Source organism: Populus nigra, chromosome 8 (genome assembly GCF_951802175.1).
Source record: "Populus nigra chromosome 8, ddPopNigr1.1, whole genome shotgun sequence".
In the NCBI taxonomy this organism is placed as follows: domain Eukaryota; kingdom Viridiplantae; phylum Streptophyta; class Magnoliopsida; order Malpighiales; family Salicaceae; genus Populus; species Populus nigra.
Genome location: NC_084859.1, coordinates 19,189,123 through 19,212,745, shown reverse-complemented (window position 1 = coordinate 19,212,745; position 23,623 = coordinate 19,189,123). Strand labels below are relative to the sequence as shown.

At 32.9% G+C, this 23,623-nt stretch overlaps 2 protein-coding genes and 1 long non-coding RNA gene across 4 annotated transcripts; 1 reads left to right on the top strand and 2 right to left on the bottom strand.

Annotated features, from left to right (window-relative positions):
* Positions 1–1,353: 1,353 nt before the first annotated feature.
* Positions 1,354–4,930, top strand: LOC133701400 (uncharacterized). Its single transcript, XR_009843561.1, has 2 exons — positions 1,354–2,034; positions 4,175–4,930. It is a non-coding gene; the product is annotated as an uncharacterized LOC133701400 (long non-coding RNA).
* A 2,930-nt stretch (positions 4,931–7,860) lies between these two features.
* Positions 7,861–12,058, bottom strand: LOC133701286 (AP2-like ethylene-responsive transcription factor At1g16060). The gene is made up of 8 exons (XM_062125150.1): positions 11,638–12,058; positions 11,472–11,554; positions 11,287–11,295; positions 10,969–11,057; positions 10,785–10,858; positions 10,617–10,667; positions 9,697–9,773; positions 7,861–8,659 (listed from the first exon to the last, which is right to left on the bottom strand). Exons 1-8 carry the CDS (start codon positions 11,775–11,777, stop codon positions 8,127–8,129), a joined length of 1,056 nt encoding a protein of 351 aa, XP_061981134.1. The 5' UTR covers positions 11,778–12,058; the 3' UTR covers positions 7,861–8,126.
* A 7,480-nt stretch (positions 12,059–19,538) lies between these two features.
* On the bottom strand, positions 19,539–22,016 carry LOC133700835 (aspartyl protease family protein At5g10770-like). 2 transcript variants are annotated; one of them, XM_062124526.1, is made up of 2 exons: positions 21,574–22,016; positions 19,539–21,102 (listed from the first exon to the last, which is right to left on the bottom strand). In XM_062124526.1, the coding sequence occupies exons 1-2, from the start codon at positions 21,749–21,751 to the stop codon at positions 19,835–19,837; spliced, it is 1,446 nt and encodes a 481-aa protein (XP_061980510.1). In that variant the 5' UTR covers positions 21,752–22,016; the 3' UTR covers positions 19,539–19,834. The 2 variants fall into 2 exon arrangements, with proteins under 2 accessions (XP_061980510.1, XP_061980511.1); XM_062124527.1 differs by having other exon boundaries at positions 21,494–21,716.
* Positions 22,017–23,623: the final 1,607 nt, after the last annotated feature.

The following is a 23,623-nucleotide window of genomic DNA, read 5'->3' as shown; positions in this document are numbered from 1 at the left end:
TCCGGAAAGTGTTTTCCGCCCAAATTTTTCAGGAAAACACTTTCCTGAAAACCAAGCCAAATTTTCCTTTGACTGGAAAGTGTTTTCCGTTGACCAACTTTTCCAATAGCAAACAAACACAAGAAAGTTTGGAAAGTGATTTCCCGAAAACCACTTTCCGGAAAACAAACACAGCCAAAAAGGAAAACACATTCCTAGAAATCAAACCAAATTTTTATTTGATTGGAAAGTGTTTTCCGTTGACCGGAAAGTGTTTTCCGTTGACCAACTTTCCTAATGGCAAACAAACACGGGAAAGTTTGGAAAGTGGTTTCCCGGAAAATGAATTCCAGGAAACAAACATGGCCTTAGAGTTCACTAATTCGAGTTTCATAAACTTTAAAGCCACGGGAGACTTATATGATCGTTAATTTTAGGATTCATGGGATTAGTCAATATACACACAAACTGTCTAGGACACCCATATTAATAAAAAAAAATCCAATAAAAGCAATCTCAAAGCAGGCCTAGAAATTTCTGTCGGTTCAAGTAACAAATAATTAAGTTAGATTTAATTTATGTTTTGCAACTAAATTACATTAAACATGTACACTTTACTTGATATTTTGTAACAAAATAGCAAATTAAGTAATGATTTGAAGTCAATATAGCAACTCAAAGATTTTATCTATTTCATTTGCAAAGTCTTGCATCAATATTTTTTTAGGGTGAGAGTTACTCGAGAAACGATACCGTTAAATAATAATGTTATTTTTGGTAAGGAAAATAATATGAAGTTGTTTTATTTTTCACTTAATTGATAAGTGAAACATTTTCTTATAAGTTAGATAATTTTATCGTCAAAGTCATTAACAATACCTAAAATTCTATTATTCTAATATAGTAGTATTATAGAAAATTTAAATCAAAAAATTATTCTAACTCTTTTATAATTTAATCATCTTTTCATTTTATCTCAATTCTTTTAAATATTATGATTTACATTATGGTTTACTCAGTTTTAAATTTTGACGAATTGATAAATTTGTCTTTATATATAATACAATATATTTACTCTTTATAAAAACCTCAAATTAATTTTAAAATCTAATCGAGTTTTTCTCTCCTCTCAGAAATCACAAAATATCCCAGAAATTAACATCTAATCTTTTGTGTTTAATCAATTTGTCTTCTCTTCACTTCACTTCACTTGTGGCGCAATCTCGTTTAGTCTTCTATTTTTAAAAAAATCTTTAAAAAAAACTCCAAATTGATCAATCTTCAATTCTCTAATAAGATAGTTAAATTAGAAGCCCCTTATAGTCAGTCTAGAGATTTTAAATTTTCAAATAACTAGATTTCAAGGGACCTAAGGCAACAACGGATTGTCAAGGAAGGATCCCACATCTTCACCACGGTACAAAACACTAACCGAGAATCCTGCCTCCTTATGCAACTTCCTTCAAATCTCTCAGTTTCCCAGAAAACAAAAGAATCCTTGTTGTATAAATCAGACTTTCTCGAAACAAGCCAACATTCAGAATTCAAATCCACTCCCATTAAAGACCACTCGACCATAAACCCTCTCAAAGTTAAAAAAGATCAAAACTTTCTCTGTTACTATACTAAAGCATAGTTGGTTTCAAGAGACACATGTCACCAAACCAATCCTCGTACAACTCTGTTTCCAAGCACCAGCATACTTTGCAGTGAATGACCTCATTGCAGAAGCACCGACAACGAAGATAACATTAAGACAACTATCATCTTTAGTAATGTTGACAAAGAAATGCAGTGCCCAACAATTCAAAACCTTTATCTATGGGTCTCTCTGCTTTGTCAAAGCCACAGTTATCCAACATGAAGTCTCTGTCAACTGGCAGTCTTAAAGCCTTCTTCTTTACTGTTGTGTGTGCAAATGAATGAGCCTGAAAAGGTTTTCAAGTCTAGAGTTTGGAACTCTGTCCAGTCTGAGAATTCAAGTTCTGTTAATATCTGGGACTATTCAGATGCTGAGGATACTCCTACATCTTCTTGGTCTACATTGCCCAATAGGTATTTCACAATTATTTTTCTGTTCATGTTCATGTTCTTGGGTCCGGATCAATTTCTGTGCATCTCCACTAATTTCAGAAATTCTGAAATTAACAATCATATAATCTCTAATAACCCTGAGATTTTTAAAACTTGAACTGATAATCTCTGTAAAGAAGTCTACAACCTGACATGTTTGAACTATACCCCTTATTGTACTCACTTTATATCAATGTAAGCTGTTCTCTTACTTGTGAATAGTTTGATCTTTTCTTATATGAATTGCTGATAACGTTTTGAACTAATGTTGCCAGTTTTCATAATGAAATCAGATTTTAGAGCGAGTCTCCATTTGGTTCGTTTAGGAGATATAATATAATGGCTGGTGATAAGGGCTGCCGAGCCTGTTGTGACTGCCACATCTGGTCGTCTGTGGCTCACACACACTAGTGGAACCCTCCAGTATGTGTGGATCATGGATGGTCTAAATAGGACAGTCGTGTCCGGCGCTGTTACCCCTGGCAGTTATCTAATATAGTCTTATTTCCTAGGAAATTCTAGTTTATTGTTGGTAAACCAAACATTATTAAAGGGATTCCCAGTTCCTAATTTACTGGGAACAATCTTGGAATTGAATTGGAGTTCGATTGAATTTCATGATGAACTTGTATGTTCAGTACTAACCAATGCATGTGAGAGTCGATTTGTACTATCTGTTTTCATTATTTGAAGAACAGGGGAGATTTATACTTAAAACATTCCATAAGAACTTGTAGATTTAGCCATTCTATGATTTACAAATCCAAACTATTTAGGTTAGATTTGTGAGATTTGATAATTACTTGGTGAAAGCTCACCAAAAAAATTGTTGATTCTTAACAAATCTGAACTAAATTTGTCGGATTTTGTAGTCGTTAGTCGTGACAGGCACGGCTGCATCTAGCACCAATCTGGTGTAAATAAGTTAGTTTTTTGGTGTATTCTTGTTGATGATGCAGCTCATTTTATCGGAGTGGTGGTCAAGAAAATTGGTGCATGGACATGAAAGAGTGGAGCATCTATATGATAGTCAACACTTGGTGAGCAAGGAGAAACAATTCAAGCAACTTGGTGGCTACTGTACTATTTCTTATTCTCAATATAGAATATTTTTCCCTAACTCGAATAGTTCTTCAGTGTCTCAAGAACACTATGAAGGCATTGGAAATTCTCTCTCAATACCTCAAAGGTTTTCAATGCCTTTTCAAACATCTAGTTTGCCGTTAACCAGATAAATCCAGTGACGTTTTAGTCTAGAATTGCCTCGCTATAGTTGTATCTCAGAAGGTTGTCCACAAAAAATAAAATTAAAAGAGCTACTCAAGAATATAGTATGCAGTATTCAACAATTCTAATACTTGTGAAGGATGTCATAGCTGTATGTAAATTGAGCTCAAACATAAATCTAGTGATTTCAATCATTCACAACAACATTCTTGAGGAGTAGACAAAAACATGGAGGTTGAAATGGTGAAAAGAAATTGTTCTCACAATAACTCAATCAAAGTCGAACTTTAGCCCAACAAAAAGTAAGAATGAGATGCTATAGCCAGATCCAACTGGTCTAGCACTAAGATTTAAGCCGTGTTTAGGATTGCTGCATGACAAGTTTTGTGCAGTCTCAAAAGTGTCCATTAAGCTTCAAGGGGCTGCACAACATATGCTGTGAACACTCCCAAATGGAGGACTAGTTTGGTTGGATCTTGCGAAAAGGCTGAGGATTAGATATTGTAAAAGGCAATTGATTGGAAATGATCAACTTAGTTCAGTTGAAAAATGCTTCCCGAAGCAACAGATTGATTTAAACTGATAAAACTCTCCCCATTATACCAACCGATAGATTTGATCCTAAAACCTTTCACATGAGTATCATATAACTCAGGGTCGTAGATGTGTTCCAGAGTTGGTGTTCTTGATGGTCTGTGCTGAGTGTTTTTTTCAACATTAGTATATGCATCATACAGTTCTGTCGAACATCTTATTGGAAGGCAATCGCAAATGGATAGACGAGTTCATACGATGAAGAGACTGCTAATTCATCTAATTCATCAAGTCTACTAATTCTGATTTGAATTGCTAGATTATGAATATTATAATTCTGCAATGTATGGTGTTTTTGCAGAATTCAAATCAAGATATTGCCAAGTTTAAATTTTTCAAACTCGAGTACTGAGATGTTGTCTTGGCTAGGATTTGGGATTTATAGCTTCTGCGTGCCTGGTTAACTGTTACACATCTATCTGTTTTCCCACATACAAATATAGCATCTGCAGTGCACAGCTAATTTGAAGAACTATGGCTGTGTTCTTATTTGGGTGGAGCAAGGCTTTCAGCCATAACGTATAGAAACACTGAGACCAGGTACTTCTGTTTCCCACTGCTAAAGTCTAACACACGATATGATTAAGATTTCACCCTTGGAACTACAGGAAGGATAGGGATGATGGAATCGGAAACTAGCTGTGGCTCATCATAAGCGGGTAGTGGAAAGTCAGAGTTTACTATAGCTCAGGGAGTTTTGTCTAGTTCAGATGATAGCTTATTTGGAAAGGTAACAGCAAACCTCATGGATTCCAAGTATCAGATATGGGTTCGGGTTCAGTTCCATCATCGATGTTTATCAGATATCCTCTTAACAGGTTACACCAAACATTTTGCATATGTTTGGCATCCATTGATCCAAGACTTTGTTGCTCTTGTTGCAGTTCAACCTTTCAAAAAGCTTCTTGCATGTTCTTTTTTTATTCTGACAGAAGCATGACTGACAAGAGTCGATGTTTTGTAAGGCGGAGTGATACTTAGATGACGAACAATTTGATGAACTTGTTGATGTCTGAGCCCTTCAGATTTCAATGTGAATTCCATTTGATTTTTCGAAGTCTAACAGTGAATTATGTGCACGCACACAATGCATTAGTGTAAACAATTTGCACCAACATTTCTTGGAGTGCTATGAATATCAATGAAAATGAACAATCATGAAGCTGTACATTCCTAACACCAACCATCTGGCATCTCAAGCTGCAGTTGATCCTCAGGTTTATGGATCGGGGGAGCTTGCATTGTGGTATTAATATTAATCGGTGTTGTCGTCGTTAAGGTCTCCTTTAATTAAAGCTAAAGAACCTTTAAGAATTGAAGAGAGAATTAGAAAAAGAAAATAAAGAACTAAAAGAGAGAGCTGTACTCCAACTGCAGAATCATCTCCATTTTCTGGAAGTGCAAGTTCTTGATACAAATAATGATTTATATACAATGAACTCTAGCTTCCTAACTTTCTCTAACCGACTATCTAACAAATAATTAACTACTCTAACCAACTAATCACTACAACTAACTAGCTTTCACCACGCACCATTTTTTTATTTACAGTTTTGACCATTACTTATTTGAATAATAATGTTTTTTTTTTTTTAATTCAAGTAACAATATTACAAGAATCAGACTCCACAACTTGATGTCTTGAACAAGCATAACAACAAGCATAACAACATTCCCAAACCCCTTTTACCTTCCAGTCTTGTAAGGAATTTTCAAGCTGCGTACCTTACTAATCTTCTGAGTTCTAACTTCTCCACTCCAGATGAAATTTTAGGCCCAAGTATTTTATAGGCAAACAAGTACTTGATTTACTTCTTAAAGAATCTGCTACTCCTTTATTGTAATGGAAGTTGAATTTTAATTAAACTTGATCATAGTTGAAACGAACGATTTTAGTATTTTTAAGAGCTCCCAAATCATTTGAAAAAATTATCGCTATATCATCATCATCATCATATTGAAGCAGTGTTTAATGAACTCTTTATATTTTATGTTTAAGGATTTCCTATCGTCCCCTCCACCACAACAACAACTAGTCTATGTTTTTTTCTTCCTTTCCCCTTCTTGTATTTGCCCACAATTCATTGAAGTGAGTGTGGTTTGGAAAGCTATGGTTAGGGTCGGTATGGTAATGTAGTGAGGTGCGAAACTGTGTTTTTTCTCTCCCATAATTTTTTAAAGTGTGTGGTTAATCAATACTTATCACAGTTTCATCGTAAATTTCTCTAAAATCTAAAAAAACTACAATTATTTATAGCTATTTATAAATATATTTTTTTCAAACCGCAACCATAAAAGTTATTATAATTAAAAAAAATAAAAAATATTTAATTTTTTTTAAAAGTACTTTTGACATATAAAAATAAACGGAGAGTAAAAAGCTGTTTGAAATAGTGATAGAAATTGATTTTCATTGAATTTTATGTTTGAAAATATATTAAAATAATATTTTTTTACTTTTTAAATTTTATTTTTTGATATTAACATATTAAAATAATCTAAAAATATACAAAAAATAAATATACAAAACTCCGGTTAAAACACGGGATAAACACCCCCTGAACACACTTAAATCTGATATATTTTTTTCCAATCCCACGTACTGCTTTCGGTGCCTAATTAATACCTAATTGATTTAACCTGAACAAATTAACCAGATCAAATCAAAAGTCAAAACTCCTCATAAAATCCTCCTTGAATTTCTTGCCAAATATTTGAAGGCATAGCCGCGCACCTACAATGCCCTAAGCATAAGAGGCTGTAAGAGTCTCTCTTCCTTCTAGCACATACGGATGATCATTTAAAGGCATTAAAAAGTTAGAAGGAAGATGGTTCTTTAAATTCAAACATTAACTTCTAACGAGCAAGGTGTCGCGTAGTACATACTTTGTGGTCCATTATTCTTGGACCAGTTTCTATCGTCTATTGGTCTGTCTTTTGAATCATTAAAATGTCATTTTCATGGATCTTACTGGCATCTTTTCCTACTGTCTAACCTCTAGTTAATTTCTGATTTGATTCATTTTAAGAATCATAAAAGAACATGAAAGTATCAAGTTAAAAAAAAATTAACTATATAGTAAGTGACTTAGTGGTAATAATTTAAAATTAAAAGGTTTGCTCTCCCTGTAATATCAGGTTCGAGCTCTATGATTACTAATATAATAACTACTAGAGATTTACATGGTAGTTAATTTCAAGACTCATGGAATTATTTTAACCCTTCAATATCTGTTTAGCACACTGTGTTTCTCTGATGAATATACTATGCTATAGATTATAGAATTTAAAAAAACACTCCCAAAAATCTTTATATAAGCAAGCATCTATACATTATATGTCACCACTCATGAAAAAGACCATGATTTATCATTTTATATACACGATATCCTTTTCAATATGATCTCACCATATTACTAATAAACTAAAAGCTAAGTATATGCCAATTACTATTTACAAGTTAGTTTTTATCTGATAAGAAAATTACTTAAACACTCTAAAAAACTGAGATTTTTTTTCATATTTGATCAAATAATAATAATAGATTGTTCATGAAAATTCAATTAAAATTGATTTTTTATTATTAAAATGTTTAAATAGATTATAAACATGATTTTATCACATTTATAATTATTATTTTAGCTTCCAATCACACAAAATATAAACAAACTATTTTGATTTTTTTTTGTTAATTTACTTTAACAATCATAAAATGTTTTTTTAAACAAAAACATTGATTTCAGTTAAAAACATTGTGTTGACTAAAATAGATAAAAGATACATTTATAGGAAAATTTATCTTTGTGAAAAAAATAACAATATAACTGTATTTCCAGGTTTAATATCAATACCAAAGAATTATCTGGATCTAAAAAAAATATTTAAGAAAATTTAGGTCACTTGTAACATAGCGCGGGTATACAAACTAGTATAGTTATATGATCATAAGTAAATAAATTTTCAATAGAAAAAAAAAAGTCCAACCCATGCCAAAATTAATTGTCTTATTATTCGAAATATTGATAATTAATGAATAACTAACTTCGTCTATATCTACATGTAAATAAACAATAACAATTAACAAACTCTCTTCTTTCCAAAATTTAATTAAAGAAGAGAAGCATGTACCTAAAACAAAATCTGAATTGTACTCTTTAATTAATCTTACCCTTGTTCATAACCCTTACCTCCTATTCACAAATCCAAAGATATGTATATAATTGTAAGGATATATTTGGCCCAAAAACCACTTCCTACCCATCCAATTCGCAATGAAAAATCGGTGAAGCAAATGAATGTAGGTCTCCAAAAATAATGTCATCGCCATCAGTGTAGCTACTGGAGTCTTGGCAATCGAAGAAGGTTTGGATGTCATCTGGGAAGCTCCTACGAGGCGGATCGCGGTCGGATTCGGGTGGTGTCAAAGGGCAATCAGAAGCTGATGTTCTCTCCAGCATTTCCTTGAACTTTGAGGACTGCAACAGAAGCCCTAATGCAGAGGACGCCGAGCCACCAGCACCACAAGGCCGAGTTGGAGCCACTTCTGTTTCATTAACATTCGAACTTTGTTGATGTGATATGAAATCCAATTCAAGCTTTTGATCAAGGTTTTGTATAGGAATATTAGCATCACCATTAGGGTTTTGTTGAGGATTATTAATATTATTTTGGTTATTGGGACGTAGCCATTTGACGTAGCGGCTTAGGTCAAAGTTTGTCACAGCATTAAGTCCACGGTACTCTATAGCTGCCATGTCATACGCTGTTGCTGCTTCTTCTTGAGTGGCTGAAAAGAGAACGTACGTAAGACGATTTTAGGTGCAGTTTGTCGTAAAAAGTAGACATGATCTGCAGAACAACTTAAATATGCAAGCTAATTTTGGTACAATATGGATGGATATTGGAGATTTTAATTATGGATGAATATTTTGGTGAGGGAGCTTTGAAATTTAAATTGCCGACTCAAGTAGTTGGGGTTTGGTTCATCTATATCCAACCAACAAGATTTGATTGCACCACAAAATCTACCTTTTAGACTTAATTTGTCCTATTATTTTGACTAATGCATGCCCATACAATTGATATGAAATCGAGTTCATTAATCTCTTAATTTGTTTAAAAGGGTTGTTTACACTATAGGTTAACCTTATTTACTTGGAATTATTGTGTGGATTATGAAGTAAAGTGACATTGGGGCAATTGTAGCTCGACACATAAAGAACCAAGTGGGTTTGTGGGCATAAAGTCAAGCACTAGAGTTAATTGTTTGAATAAAACTTGTTTGTTTGGTGTTTAAGTGAAAAGGAAATCAGGATTAAGAGAGTTTTGTTTTTGCAACCGTACTAATTAACCTGTAAGTTTCCTATCTTACAGTTAGAAATTTGCAGGGTTTTTTTTTAATATGGTAAGTTTTTTTATGAATTTTCTACTAAATACATTATTGCTCGGAATTTTATTGTATTCATGAAATAAATATAAATAGCTATCTAATTTGAAGATAAATATTTGAAATCCATCAAAGCGATAATTAAAAATATAAAAATATTTTTTTTATTTTCTTGGTTTATTATTTTTCTCTTCTTCTTTTATCTCTCTTTTCTTCGATAGTAAATATAAGTGTAATTATTTCCAAACACCATAAAATTTCTTACGTTAAACTTATATATGTGTATGATTTCTAGTTTCTTTTATTTTTCTTTTTATAGAAACCTATGATCAGTAGTTGGCTATTAAAGATAGATAGTTGGAGAAATTAAGGAAGGTAATGCATATGCATAGACATTTCCTTTAGGATTATATACTTTAAAAGGGCAAAAAACTTACCATATGTTCCAAGGTAGAGGTACTTGTTGCCGAAAACTCTGCCAATTCGAGCTTCCCATCTTCCATTATGATGGTGTCTGCATACCAAATATTTTAGATTGCTGAATATTAGTGTCATAATTATCACACAAAGCAAAGAGATAACAATATCCACCACTTATATAGATTTTTTACTGGTAAAATGGGCTATTATTAAATTGTTTAAATTATTTTTTACACTATTAAATTAAAACTCCTGGATTAGTGAAAACGTAACTAATTAAATACTGTTAGTTCACAAACACACGGTGTTCATCAATTTCAATTCTTGAAAAGTTACATGATTGTCTAATTAATTCGTTCTATTTGCCTTTGGGGGTCTAAGGGTACCTTATCTAATTAATTAGTTGAGAATATCAAGCGTTAATTGCTATAAAAAGATACAAGATTAAACAATTAAGAAAAACTAAAACACCTAAATAATATCAAAGAAAGAAAAAACATAAAAATATTATCGAAAAAGAAGATTGAAAATCAGAGACAACTCTCATTGTTTAACCTATAATTAGGATAGAGACGCATAATATTTATCTAAAAAATAAATTACACACACAAATATTTAACATATATATATTACTGGCATCACTAAAAGGAAATCAGGTCATGCCGTGAAGAAGAATTCAAAAAGAAGCCAACAAAAGCACTCGTGAGCAAGATTCAACACAATTTGTTGTGTTTTTTATTTCATTTTAATGTGTAAATATTAAAAATAAATTTTAAAAAATAAAAAAGAATTATTTTGATATATTTATAAAATAAAAAAACATTTTAGAACGTAAATACTAAGATTTATTTTTCTATTCTAAAAAAAATCAATTGTATATTTCTCGTGACATAAATAACAGAGAGGGAGAAAAGACAAAATGCAGTAAATATATTACCTGGCCACACCTCTATATTTGGACACACCGCGTGAAAACCCACTACTTTTTCTGTAAATTCCATCAATAGAAACGAGCATGGCATTAATAAGACATATCTATATCTTTCTGTACAAAATACAAATAAGCAATTTTAAACTTTAAGAATATTAATTTCTTAATATTTACCTCCTCAGTGATCCAATATATTCTTCTTTCGAATGACCCTCCATCTCTTTGAACTCTTCTTCGTAAGTTGACAGCTGAAATCAATTGATCTCTTTAGATATAACAAGGGAAAAAAAAACTAAAATCAAGGCCATGAAAGAAAAGATTTAAGGAAAAAAAATAATTTTGAGTTGTCAAGATTTACAGGAAAATTGAGGATAGTATCCTGTCCCCAGTACTTTAATGCTGCCAAGTCATAGGCATGCCCAGCCGCTTCTTCGTCATCGTAGGCCCCTAGGAAATTAAAACCATTATCGCAAATGTAATTATTTCTACAGTTTGCTGTGGTGTGTGTGTGTGTGTGTGTGTGTGTGTATCAAATTAAAGAAAAGAGTTCGGATTTATGTGAAATTTTGAATAAGAAAATTGGTTTTTCTCCCTTTAAGAAACAATGTTTAAGACATTTGAGGATAATAGAATTATTATTCAATATATAAAAAAGTTAAGCAGAGAGGGCATGTACCTAAATACACTGCAGACAGTTCAATTCCACCAGCACGACACCATTGAAGTCAAAACCAAAAACAGTACCAAGAAAATGAAAATGTTAAATCAACAATACAATGGTGACAAAGACGATGAAAGATCTGGAGGCGAAGATGGAAAACGACTGAAAGGGGGAAGATTAGGAGAAAGAAGATGAATAACCTTGTCTTCCTTTCTTGTTCTGTGACTCATTCCAGCAGTTCTTATCCCACAAATGAGCCTCATAACGTCCGGTCCATCGGTGCCTAAGGCAATCATGTACAGAAATGAATCCTGGGAAGAAGAAATTAAATAGAAAAACTTCAAAAAGAAAAGACTGTGATTAAACCTTGTAACGCCTCTATAGATGGAGCTGCGTTGAGGAGGAGAGTCTCGAGGAACACTCTTTCTAGTCCGCTTCACCTTGGTCGTGGGATTAATGCTAGTGTTTGCAGAGTTCTTTAGGCTTTGCTTTGATGTTTTTCCCATCTAACTTCACCAAAAGAAGTGCACAAACACACACACACACACGTAAAAAAGTGTTGGGAGGCAGATTTTGAGAGAGGGAGAGGGAGAGAGAGAGGAGGGGGAGGATAGTGACTAGGTCATCCAATGAGAAGGGATTTTAAAAGAAATGAGAGAATAGATATAGGGAGTTTGTTTGTTGGGATGGAAGAATAGAGAGAGAAGCCGGCTGGAGATGGTGTTTTTTTGTGGCCGTCTATAAGCGGCTTTGTGTGTAGCCTCTTTCCCTCTTGTCTTCACTTATGTGTACTTTGTGTTTTACAGCAAAATTATTTAGTTTGTGTTTAGTAGTTGGCTATTTTTAAAGTAATGTTTTTTTTTAGAAAATATATTAAAATAATATTTTTTATTTTTAAAAATTATTTTTGATACTAAACACAACCCAAAAATATAAAAAGTAATTTTTGTATTTTTTAATAAAAAATAAATTAAACCGGTCAGCCAAACACAAAATTAATCGATCAGGAAAAAGAAGCAAAAATGGTTGAAGTCCTATCGTATTTTCACCCGTATAACAAACACACTCAAGTGGCGTGTCTGGCTTATTCAGCACAAATTTGTAAACTAACTTATATTGCTCCTTTACCTTAATCGATTAAGGATTTCTTTGGTTGGTTAATCTATTTTTTATTAAAATATATGATAATTTATTTTTTTTATATTTTCAAGTCGTTCTAATATATTGATATCAAAAATAATTTTTTAAAAATAAAAAATATTATTTTAATATATTTTCAAGAAATAAATATTTTAAAAAATAATTTTTACCGGATTCCTAAACACAAACTAAGTAATTTTGCTGTAAAATCCAAGTGGTGTGCTTGGCTTATTCAGCACAAACTTGTAAACTAACTTGTATTGCTCCTTTTTTTCCTTCTCGATCATGGAAGTTTTTGATTCTGCCAAGGCATGGGTTGGTTTGATCCAATGGTGGGCTTTTGCTTTGATAGATCTTGGGTTGACATTTCTACTATTCTAATTTGCAGGCTAGCGTGAGGGAGGTGTTGGATTTATGGATCGTACTGCCTGATTTAATGCTGCCATGGCTTTTCTGTTTTTCAAAAGGATTAGTTTTCATGTCTTCTGGATCTAAATTTAAGTCCATGAATTAATAGTGCCTTTTGAATTTTAGATTTTTTTTTTATATATATATAAAACAATAAACTAGTCTACGTTAATTTATTTACGTAGAAGATATATGAAAACTAAATTATTCTTATAATAAAGTAGAAACACTATGCTATTAATATTAAAAAAAAAATTAATCTTCAATAAACTGCTGAGGAACCATTGCGTAGAACAATTTTTTTTCTTATGACTTTTTGTCAATTTTTTCTTTAGTTAAAAATATTTTTTTATAAAATATGTTTTTTATTTGAAGCACGGTTTTTTAAAATAATTTTTTTTATAATTTAAAAAGCAAGTTTCAATAATAAAAAAAAAAACCATTGTGTCTCAATAATCTTTATGCGGGTTTATACAAAAACAAAGGAATAATTAATTTGAGATATATATTTTCACCTCATTCAATATTCATGAGATAATTGCTAAAATTACAGTTCAAGAACCTCTAATTTGTATTTGAAAAGTATGGTATCATCGTATGATTTTTAAAATAGTATTGTAATTATTTTATTTCACAATATTAAAAAATTGGAAATTAAATAAAAAGAAAAAAGAAAAATTAGGGAAGGGCCAAAAGACTAAACGACGATTAGACCATGTTTTTGAAAAAAATTAAAAATAATAACATTAACAGTATCAACGGAACAATTAAAAGTCTAACCTCTTTTATTTATAGTTAATTAATTTTGCTCTCTAACACTTTTATTATTTAAATTGGAATTCCAGTGGATGGCTCATTGATTAAGCTTAAAATCTCATATTTATACGGTATATATTTAATATTTTATGATGCTTTCTTGTGGTCACTGCCAATGGCATATATAGTCATAATTTTTTTCCCAGACTTTCTCTCGTCTATTACAGAAAATTAACTTAAAATATTAAGTACCCAACTATATAAATCAAATCATAAACCAAAAAAGTGGGCTATATATATTAAATTCTGCGTGCTGCATGCACGGGAAGGTGGGTGCTGTGGAGCCTATGATGTAACAAGTAGCAAGTTTTAATAAATCGGAAATTAGCTACAGACCATAGGTAAAGAAAACTATACCTGGAACAAAAATGGGAATCGGCACAAATCGCTAGCTAGCTGCGATGGAGCCTAGCTAGCGAGGAGAGCTTGCTATTCATTTTATATGTTGCTTGCCATTTTAGAGACAAGGACTCATGGCCAATGGCTAGTGGTCTCAGCTGTTATAACTGGTGAGTGAAATTAATTAAGCATGTAACTTTGGTGTTGTTATTTTCGGCTTCTTTAATCTGGACAATAGAGAAAAACTCAATCGATTAATTTTGAATTCCAAAGCATAAAGGAGCATCAATTCATAACTAGCAACAAATTAATAGGACTTTTGTTGATTGGCAATGGTACAAGTTTGGAGCTGACAATCCGAAGGTATAAAGTTTTGAGAGTAATTTCATGCCAAATTTCCTTACCAAGATCCTATTTTGTGAGAGAAGAAGAGGAGGAGGAGGAGGAGGAGGAGGAGGAGGAGTTAAAGCATACGGAGACCTTCAACACAAATTACTGGTTATTCAACTTGACTAATACCTTTTAGTTAGACCTTCTAGTTGATTTGCTCCGGCGAGTTCCCAAAAAAAAAAAAGTCATTTGGTTATTGATTTAGTTAATTTGATTGGTCAATCACTCACCTAATCGTCTTGATTAAAACTCAGTTTAAATTTAATAAAAAAAATATTATTTTAATTTTTTTATTAAATTTAAAATGGTGATTAACTTAGATTAAACTTTTCAATAATTACCTAAACCTGCAGTCGGTAATGATTCTAAGTCAGGTTTAATAATGAACCTGTAGTATTAAAGGATGATGTATAAAAACAAATTAGAAGAAATAAAAAATAAATGGTAGAAATAATAAAAAATGAAAAATAAAGAGCTTCTGTGCTTAATCTTTTTTAAGTAGAGTAGTAGTAATTAATGATATATGTGTACTATATCATTAATTAGATGCTGTAAACATTTGGTGTGCTATATTTGGCGGTGGGAGCCTAAATTCCAGGATGTAGCAGCATGATATCCAGCTGGAGAGGTGGAGACTGCCGACGAAGAGTGCTTTTCATTGCTGGAAAATCCAGATATTGAAGTGTTGCGTTAAATCATCACTCCTAGCTGGTCCCATGTTCAAATAACACACTTGCGAGGGCAAGGCCATTGTTCAAGCATTGAAAATATATCAAATTAATATACCTTTATATATATTAATTTATCCTAATATATTATTTCCTATATAAATATATTAGTAATTTATTATTTAATAGTAGTATTATATTTGAAAGTATTTTATTAATATATTATTGTGTATGTAACAATAATAATAAAATAAAAGGTAATGTATCATTTTAGTTTCTGGGTTTTTATAATAAGTGTTTTTTAATGTTTTAAATTAGAAAACATCTTTTTACATATAAAGATTATGTTTTCCTTTAACCAAAAAATAAATTTCATTGATAAGTTTTCCACAATGTGATCAAACATGAAAAAAATTAAAAAAATAATTTAAAAAAAATAATTTCCAACAAGTAAACAAGGACTGCCATGAAACAGAAAAGATAAAGATAGTAGATATAAAAAAACATATCTTTCTATACTTATTATTTTGAAATAATAGAAATTCATTTTAAAACTATTCTAAAAAATATTATTTTATGTATATTTATTTTTATTTTCAACCAAATATATTTTTATTTATTTTGTATTTATCTTTTTATCACAATAAACTAACCAAACACAATTCAAATGATTTCAAATTAAGTGTTTTTTATATTTGACAGATCATGTCCCTTAAAATTAAATTATTAAATTAAAATACAAAATTCAGATATTGATAGTTAAATAATAAATCAGTTTTTATAAAATTATTAAAAATACTAAATTCAAATTAGAAATCAGATTTTATTTTTAAAATCAAATAACCATCAATAACATATTTGAACACCTATCGACTCATCCATGCATGAATGAAATCCAATTCTAATCATTAACTTGGATTCAATGATTTTGGATTTAGAAGCATGATCTATATATCATTTTTTTTTAAGACTAATGTATGAACAATTTGTTTGATAATTCTATTCGTAGATTTTGATATGTTTGATGGATAAATAAACCCGTTTAAAATATATTGAAATTGAAGCTCAAGTGGGTTGAAATAAACCGATCGGTTTACACAAATTTTAATGCAAATGAAGCCCACAGCCAATGGCCCAAAGAGAGGGGAAAATAATGGGCAAGTTATTAAAGCACTCCTTGTGAGTTTTTTACTTTTTTGGTCCATGTACCAAATTAACATTGAGAAATTATATGATGTAATTTTAAGTAGGTGTGTTCGCGGTCCGGTTTTAATATAAAAATTCATCTAAACTGGAAAATATTGTTCCTTGTTAATATAACCCGAACCAAAACGAGAACCGGTTCAAACCGAACCAGTTTTGTTTAGTTCGGGTCAGTTTTTTAGTTTTAAAAAACAGAAAAACTGAAACCAATTAAATAAAAGAAAACTTGGCCGAATCACAATCACTGGACAAACTTGGTCGAATCACATTCAAAAAATCCATGTTCAAAACTTTGAATCTGAGCCCTTCGATTGAGATCTGAAAGATCTCCCTTAGCCAAATCACAATCATTGAATCTATCAAAGTTAGCACAACTATATATTAACAAAGATTCCAATAGCATCCTGCAAATTACTGGGACCTCGCTAGTACAACTGCATGTTAATAAAACTAGAAACAAGGATTTTATCCAAGTTTTCTGCCATAAAATAAAGCTGAGAGTAGAAAGGCAACAATATGAGAGAAAATGAGAGAAAAGAGCACAGAGGAGAGGGAGAGGGCGAGAGGGAGGGGTGGGTCGACTGGAAAGGGGGGAAAGGAAAGGGAAAGGGGAAGGGGGGAAAGAGAACGGAGAGGGAGAGATAGGTGGGGCGGCTGGAAAGGGAAGGGGGAAGCGGGGGCGGCTGGAAATGTAGGGTTAGAGTATTTATTATTTAGGTTTAAGATGTTTCGTTTTATACTTTTTTTTTAATTTAATTAAACCAGTTTGATTTTGTCCGGTTTAAGCCTTTTTAAACCGGAACCGAACCGAACCGGGTGGTTTTTTTATTTTTTAATTGGTTTATTTGGTTTTTTCTATCGATTCGGTTTTTTCGGTTAATTTTTTCTCAGTTTAATCGGTTGGTCGATTTTTTTGAACACTCCTAATTTTAAGTATTATTTGGTTATTATATTAGAATAAAAAAGACAAGGTTTGTTTCGTTTTTTTTTTAAGCTAAGATTTTTTTATTCTTTTGTTATTATTTACGGTTTATTTTTTATTAGATTTTTATTAGTTTGTTTGATAATCCGAATAGGTTCATATTTATTCTTTTTATTTTCTTTGTTTTTTTATCAATTTATTTATATTTGTTACATATATTTTTCTTTATATTAGTTAAATTACTATTTGAACTAATAATAACTTAAAATTTTGATTTTTTTATTCTAATATTTTTGTACATCAAAAGAAAAAAAAAATTGCTCGCCGAGCTCGGGTAACAAATCTCGCAGCAACTAAAAAAGCTGGAGGAGAGAAGGCAGGCACGCTCTTGACAAAATGTTTTCTTGTGTAAAGATTACAACACCACTCAATTCCAAGACACGATACATTTTTACAACGGAGCAGTCACCCACCAACTTGCAGGCAAGCACCGTTCGAGAGATTCTCTCAATGTCTATTTGAAGGCCGAAAGACTGTATAACCATTGACACCGCGTGCCATATTTAGCTAGTTCCTACTTCCTTTATCTTTATTTTCTTGCTCGAGTAATTACATGTCACAGGATTATTTGTGTGCTCTGAAATCAACTGAAACTCTGCATTTATCAATCTGCATCATTTTAAAACATTTTCAGCTGCTCTGTTTGTGAAGTGAGGAGCATCTGCTCGTATACCTCTATGTTTTGTCAATCAAAGTGATGAATATATTGAGACCCTGAAATTGAAAACTTCTGCAACAAATCTTGACTTTATAATATTTAAAAAGCTCTCAGCAATAGAAGAGACTGTGGAATCATTTGTATGCTAGAATTTTTCACACAATTATCTTTTGGTACTTCACAAAGCTATTTTACTGAATGTTCAGTTTGGTTTCTTAAGTTTATCTCTACATCATCACTCAATTTCGCTGTGCTCAGAAGTTTCTATTTGCAACAGAGTGCAATTGTAACCACGCAACTCTTGTTATGTACATTGCATGCAGGACCTTGTTGGTTCCATATTCTCTGTGGACTGTGGGTGCAGTTGGCTGCCTCTCTGGGGTCCTTACCTACCAATATTGGTTAAAAGACCATCCTTTTCGTGACTTGCTTTTCTGGTCTCAGTTGTTGTTTGATGCATTAGGATTGATAGATTTGATATCATTGCTGCGTCTGAACTTGAAAATTGGTTTACCTTGGTACTTTTTTGTTGCGATGGATGAAGACACTTCTATGATGATTGAACGCGTTAAATGGCAGCCTCCTCTTGTACTTAGTTCCAAGCTTTTCCCTGCTGGTATAGAGGACACTTTCTTTGCCTTGCTCATGTCAGGAGACCATGTAGGTTTGCTTTCATCAACTGGGGTAGGAGGTCTCTTACTCAAATCCTCGGGGGCTACACACACGGACACAATCTGACAATCTTTGGATGGCCATTTTGATCCGGAGCCTCATGAAAAGAGTTCCAGTTGGCCTGCTGTTTCTGATACCTGGAAGTGATCCGAACTTACCCATCCTTCCAGCGGAGATGTTAAAGACAAAAAAGGTGCTGATACTCTTGAATCTGAATTCACTGAGATGGTCACTTAATCCAGCAACATAAAAAGACCTAGGAGTCTGCTAGTTTCTGCATGAAGACTTGTGGTTAAATTCTCAATTTTGGCTTGGAGGGAAGATTTTTATGTTACTTTCTTGGAATTACAGTTGATGCATCATCTTTAGAACACGAAGGCTTCTAAAGGACATAACTTTCTGCTGCAGGCTGTCAACAGAGTGTCCCGTGCAATGCCTCTTGTCAGAAGTCACACCTCCTCGGCATTGCTTTCAATCTTTGACTGTCTGATATTTCTGTTGGACAACATTTGAGAGATAAGATCAAGTCCATCCTCCCTTGGTGAGAATCTAGTTTCCATGAACACTGGAATCAATTTGAACAACAGACATTCTTCTCGGACATTATTGAATATAATATCTCCAAATCAACAATCAAACACTTCGGAGGTCCCTTTTGTGTTATCTTTTTTTCCTGTGTAGATTACAAATTATTATACATATGCATCATTGCAAAGCCTTACTGATAATGTCTGAAATATGTGGTTTGCAACCTGTCTAGAATGAATTAAAGTGATTTTGCTCATAATCTTCTTCCTCATATTTATGTTCTTTGCTCAAAGGCTCATGTTCTCCCTCCCTCCCTCTCTCTCTCTCTCTTCTTTTATGGTACCAGCAATTGTAAGAAATAAATTTCCCATCAAGTATTTTAGCCCCTGAAAATTGTGAAATATCAAAAAAATCTTCGTTGTTTAATCATCTTTAGATACACAGAGCATGTAAGAGTATGCAATTATATAACGACATTCGGCATCCTTTCTTAAATTCAAACAGATCTTACATGAAAATTATACAAAAGATATCTTTGCTGTGTTGGGACTGCACTGTAGAAACACTCAAGAAATTGGAAATGGCATTTACACAGTCTATACCTTTCCCCTATTTAAAATTAAAGATATTTGTATGTGATATGAACTTAGAAAAACTACTGCTTGATGATTTCTTTTCCAACAAGAACAGTTGGCATTGCATCAAATAATTACATTTGTACAGTCACACACCTGATCTTTATTCTTCCAAATCATCGACCTAGTAGAAACTGCAAGCTTCTTCAGCAAATCCCAACATGGATCCCTTGGTGTCATATATAATCCTCTGGTTTTTCTGCTGATAATTCCCAATTATGCCAACTTCATCTTCATACGGGAGACTTGCAATAGCCAAGCAGACCTGAGACGCATCAGTCTTGACAGGATAGAAAACCCCGGTTACATCCACATTGAGCTCAGCACTTCCCTCGAAGTACATTTTTATGTCTGGAATCTCAACTTCTTGATATCCACTAAGGTTGAAGCAACTATCAAAAATCATAAAAGATGGTGCAGAAGGATAACCTGAAAATTGCTTCACAAACTCAGCCTTTAGTGCCTGGTAAATTGAAGGAGGAAGTCTTGAAATAACCGTCCCAGAATCAATTATCATTCTGTCTTTACCGAAACTTGGTGCTTGTACTTCTACCCCACCAACATTAATGCCAGTTAGGTTGAGAAAATAGAAGGGTAGTAGCGGATTGTGAATCATTCTGGTGTATGAAATAGGAGTTGTGTTTTTGTAAACCGAGGAATTTCCACCCATGACTAGTGAACCTGAAGCCTCAGCTTCTGTTGTAGGCAAACAATAGGAGAAAACTCCTCCAAACATGGGTGAAATTTGAGAAATCAAAGAGAGATCAGTCCTTCCCAATCCCACAAGACCTGAAGCTCCACCAAATAGACCTTGATTTTTCCTACCACAGCCAAATATGAAGTTGTTGACTGTAGTGTTTCCTAAATTAAGATGCTCCATACCCACCTCACCGCTTGTGTAGGACCCATCACCATAGTTAACAACATAGTTACAAGTCGGAGGGTTACTCCCACAAACTTCTGAATTTCCAGTTGCAAGCTGTAGGGATCGACACGTTGATGAATTGCATAGAACTGTTCGGTATGAAGGAGATTTTGAAGGGTTGAAAACAGGGTCTTGTTGATTATAACATCGATTGCAAGGTTGACATTGAACCCAACTCAAGTCACTTCCTGTGTCCACAATCACTGTCATTTTTCGACCACCTAATTCCACTGTAACTATGTAGTTTAGTGACTGAAGTCTTATACCAGAAGTTAATGGGATTTGAGTATCCACTGAATCATCAATATTTCCAGATAAAATGATGTTTTTAATTCTAGATTGAAGCGATCGAAGCTGAAAGTTATCCATGATCAAGCGTTTTTGAAGCTTCTTATTCCAGTCTAAGATCTTTCCTGAGCAAGAATCTTTGTGCTTCATTTCCAATATCACTGCACCATTCTCCCACCCTTCAAATTCCAAACAGAGTGAGCATTAGTCCATATTAGAGCACTGTAGTTGTATTCTAGAAATTAAACACTAGTGTAAATTTACCTAAAAGCAGAGAAATAATTAATGACTGACGAAGATTAATGTATATGGATGCACTAGGCTCTCGAAAAAGAAAAATATTGTATAGCATTGATCTCCATTTATCCAAAATAGTTTGCCTCAAGGGAAAAAAATGTAAGAAATTTTGCAAATATTTTAGTAGTACATAGATAATTCTACAACGGTGTACTTTATACGAAGAAAAAAGAAAGTAAAGCCAAGATAAGGTTTCTAATGAGAGTGTTTCCCATAAAGCATGAAATAAGTTCTAGATAGTGATGGCATAAAGGAACGTAAGTAGTAGAGTACAGATCATCCCGAAAGCGGAGAACAGACAAATAAATTAAGAAGCTAGCTAAGCCCTTCCCTTTTCACTTCGCTATACCCACTTGATTTTTGGGAGAGGCAACTTGAACTAGCACTCTCCTGTTTCCAGTGGAATTTATGCATGCTGAGGACTTTCTTCCCTTGAAAACATTGAACTCCATTATCCAAAATGGTGAGGAGAAAAACAAGAAGAGAAAGATGGAGGAGTTTTGAAGGAAAAGGAGGTTTTTCCTGCATCATTTCGATGATACTAGCGGGGGGAGATAAGAAATAAAGAGTCACCAAGAAGAAAAAAGGAACGAAGAAAGAATCTTAGCAATGAGGACTACTGTACGTGTATCTGAATGTGTGTGAGAGAGAGGGAGGGAGGGCGAGAGGGAGAGGAGTGGGAGATTCTTAAGAGTTGGAGTTTGGCAAGAGAACAAGAGAGAAAAGGCTGGCTAAAGGACCCTACCGGTGCATGAGATGTTATTGTAGATTCACATGCACGTTCTTGGCAACTAAGAAAAGGGTTTGTGTGCTACTGTGTTCGTAGCTAGTAGCGGACATGGTGGGATGCGAAGAGGATGTTTTATTTACAATGATTTGATTGGTCTGCTGAGCTTTCATAAGATAAGGAGTACTCATCACGTAACCAACCAACTATACTGACTTTAAGGATAATTAATTATTGTTTTTTAAAGTATTTTTTATTTAAAAATATATTAAAAATAATTTTTAGTTTTTAAAAATTATTATTAATATTAACACATCAAAAAACAATTTTAAAAAAATTAAAACTATTTTTTTTCAAAACTTGATCGAACTAAATAACATAACGTGTGTTTAATTAATTATTGTCCCTTTCGAGAGTGCTATTCCTTCTGCATCAATCAATATTCATATCTATGCACATAGCATTAGATTCTTGTGTTATGCCGCCAAGCAATAAAATAACAATCAACTTGATCTTATGATCCTTAATTATTTAATTAATCATTCCTTCGCTGCTTTCCCCTTTAAACAACGTTATTACAAGATGGGTGGAAAACCCTTGGACTCGAGGACCTAGTGATCCTGTGCATAGTTTGAACTCCCCCAGCTTGTCAGAAGGGTTTTCAATGCCGATGATTTGAGCGAGCATCAAGGCAATGCCTACACCTTTCATGATCATTGAATCTGATTGAATTGCTAGTTCGGCACAACTATTAATTATAACGGAACTCCATAAAATTAAAGAAAGAGAATTCTTACATCTGATCTTGAATCATCGGCATGGAGTCACCTTCATGGGTTCTGCGACCATTAATGACTTGCAGCTACACTTCTTCTCTCGGTCGGTCCTTCAGTGGTCTGCTCATCACATCACCATTCACATGTTACTCTTCTGACTTCTCTCCTTCAAGGGCCAGGCCAGGCCAGGCCAGCGCCCTCCACAGCTTCTGTGCCCTGTTTTGTATTGTCGAATAAAATACTTTTTATTGCACTAATTGGACTCCTTCCACCTTGGTGGTCTGAGCATTTTCTCATGCCAAAAGGCAGACACATGCAGTGATTTATAATCACAAACCTTTTGATGATGGAAATGTTTATAATATAACAATTAATACAAGTAGATATTATTTAATAATTATTTGCACGACATGATGTTACAAGTAATCTAACAATTCTAGATGGAGTGAGAAGTTGATCACCTAATGGCTACGAACTACGTACGAACTTAGCTTGTTTAAAGTAGAATACTTGGAACGTAGTCTTCCTCCCTTGCATCACCCTGTCAATAATTATAATTAAATCATATTAATTATAACACAATGACTTTTATTTTTACGTAATGTTACAATCAAGCATACCAGTGTTATTATTCTAAGATTCTAAATGCAACATGAAGATGGAAGACTGAACAGGCAACACCACCCTGATTCAGTAGGTCAATTTGATTGATATTTTTTGAGATTTTTCTAGAACATTTTCATTTAAAGTTTTTTAAAAAATTAAAATAATGTTGTTTTAATTAACTTGTGTTAATCCAAGTTAACTTGTTTAACTTGTAATCCAAATTTTGGACCTAGTCATGAATCGATGGAGTTTAGTAATAATAACTAATCATTTTAAGAGTATGTTTGTTTAGAT

Coding starts and splice junctions, on each gene's coding strand:
- LOC133700835 (XM_062124526.1), bottom strand. CDS start 21,751: ATGATGCAGGAAAAACCTCCTTTTCCTTCAAAACTCCTCCATCTTTCT. Junction 21,103..21,573: donor TTGCCTCTCCCAAAAATCAA/GTGGGTATAGCG, acceptor TGGAATTTGAAG/GGTGGGAGAATGGTGCAGTG.
- LOC133701286 (XM_062125150.1), bottom strand. CDS start 11,777: ATGGGAAAAACATCAAAGCAAAGCCTAAAGAACTCTGCAAACACTAGC. Junction 9,774..10,616: donor AAATATAGAGGTGTGGCCAG/GTAATATATTTA, acceptor TTTGGTATGCAG/ACACCATCATAATGGAAGAT. Junction 8,660..9,696: donor CCTCTACCTTGGAACATATG/GTAAGTTTTTTG, acceptor TTCTCTTTTCAG/CCACTCAAGAAGAAGCAGCA.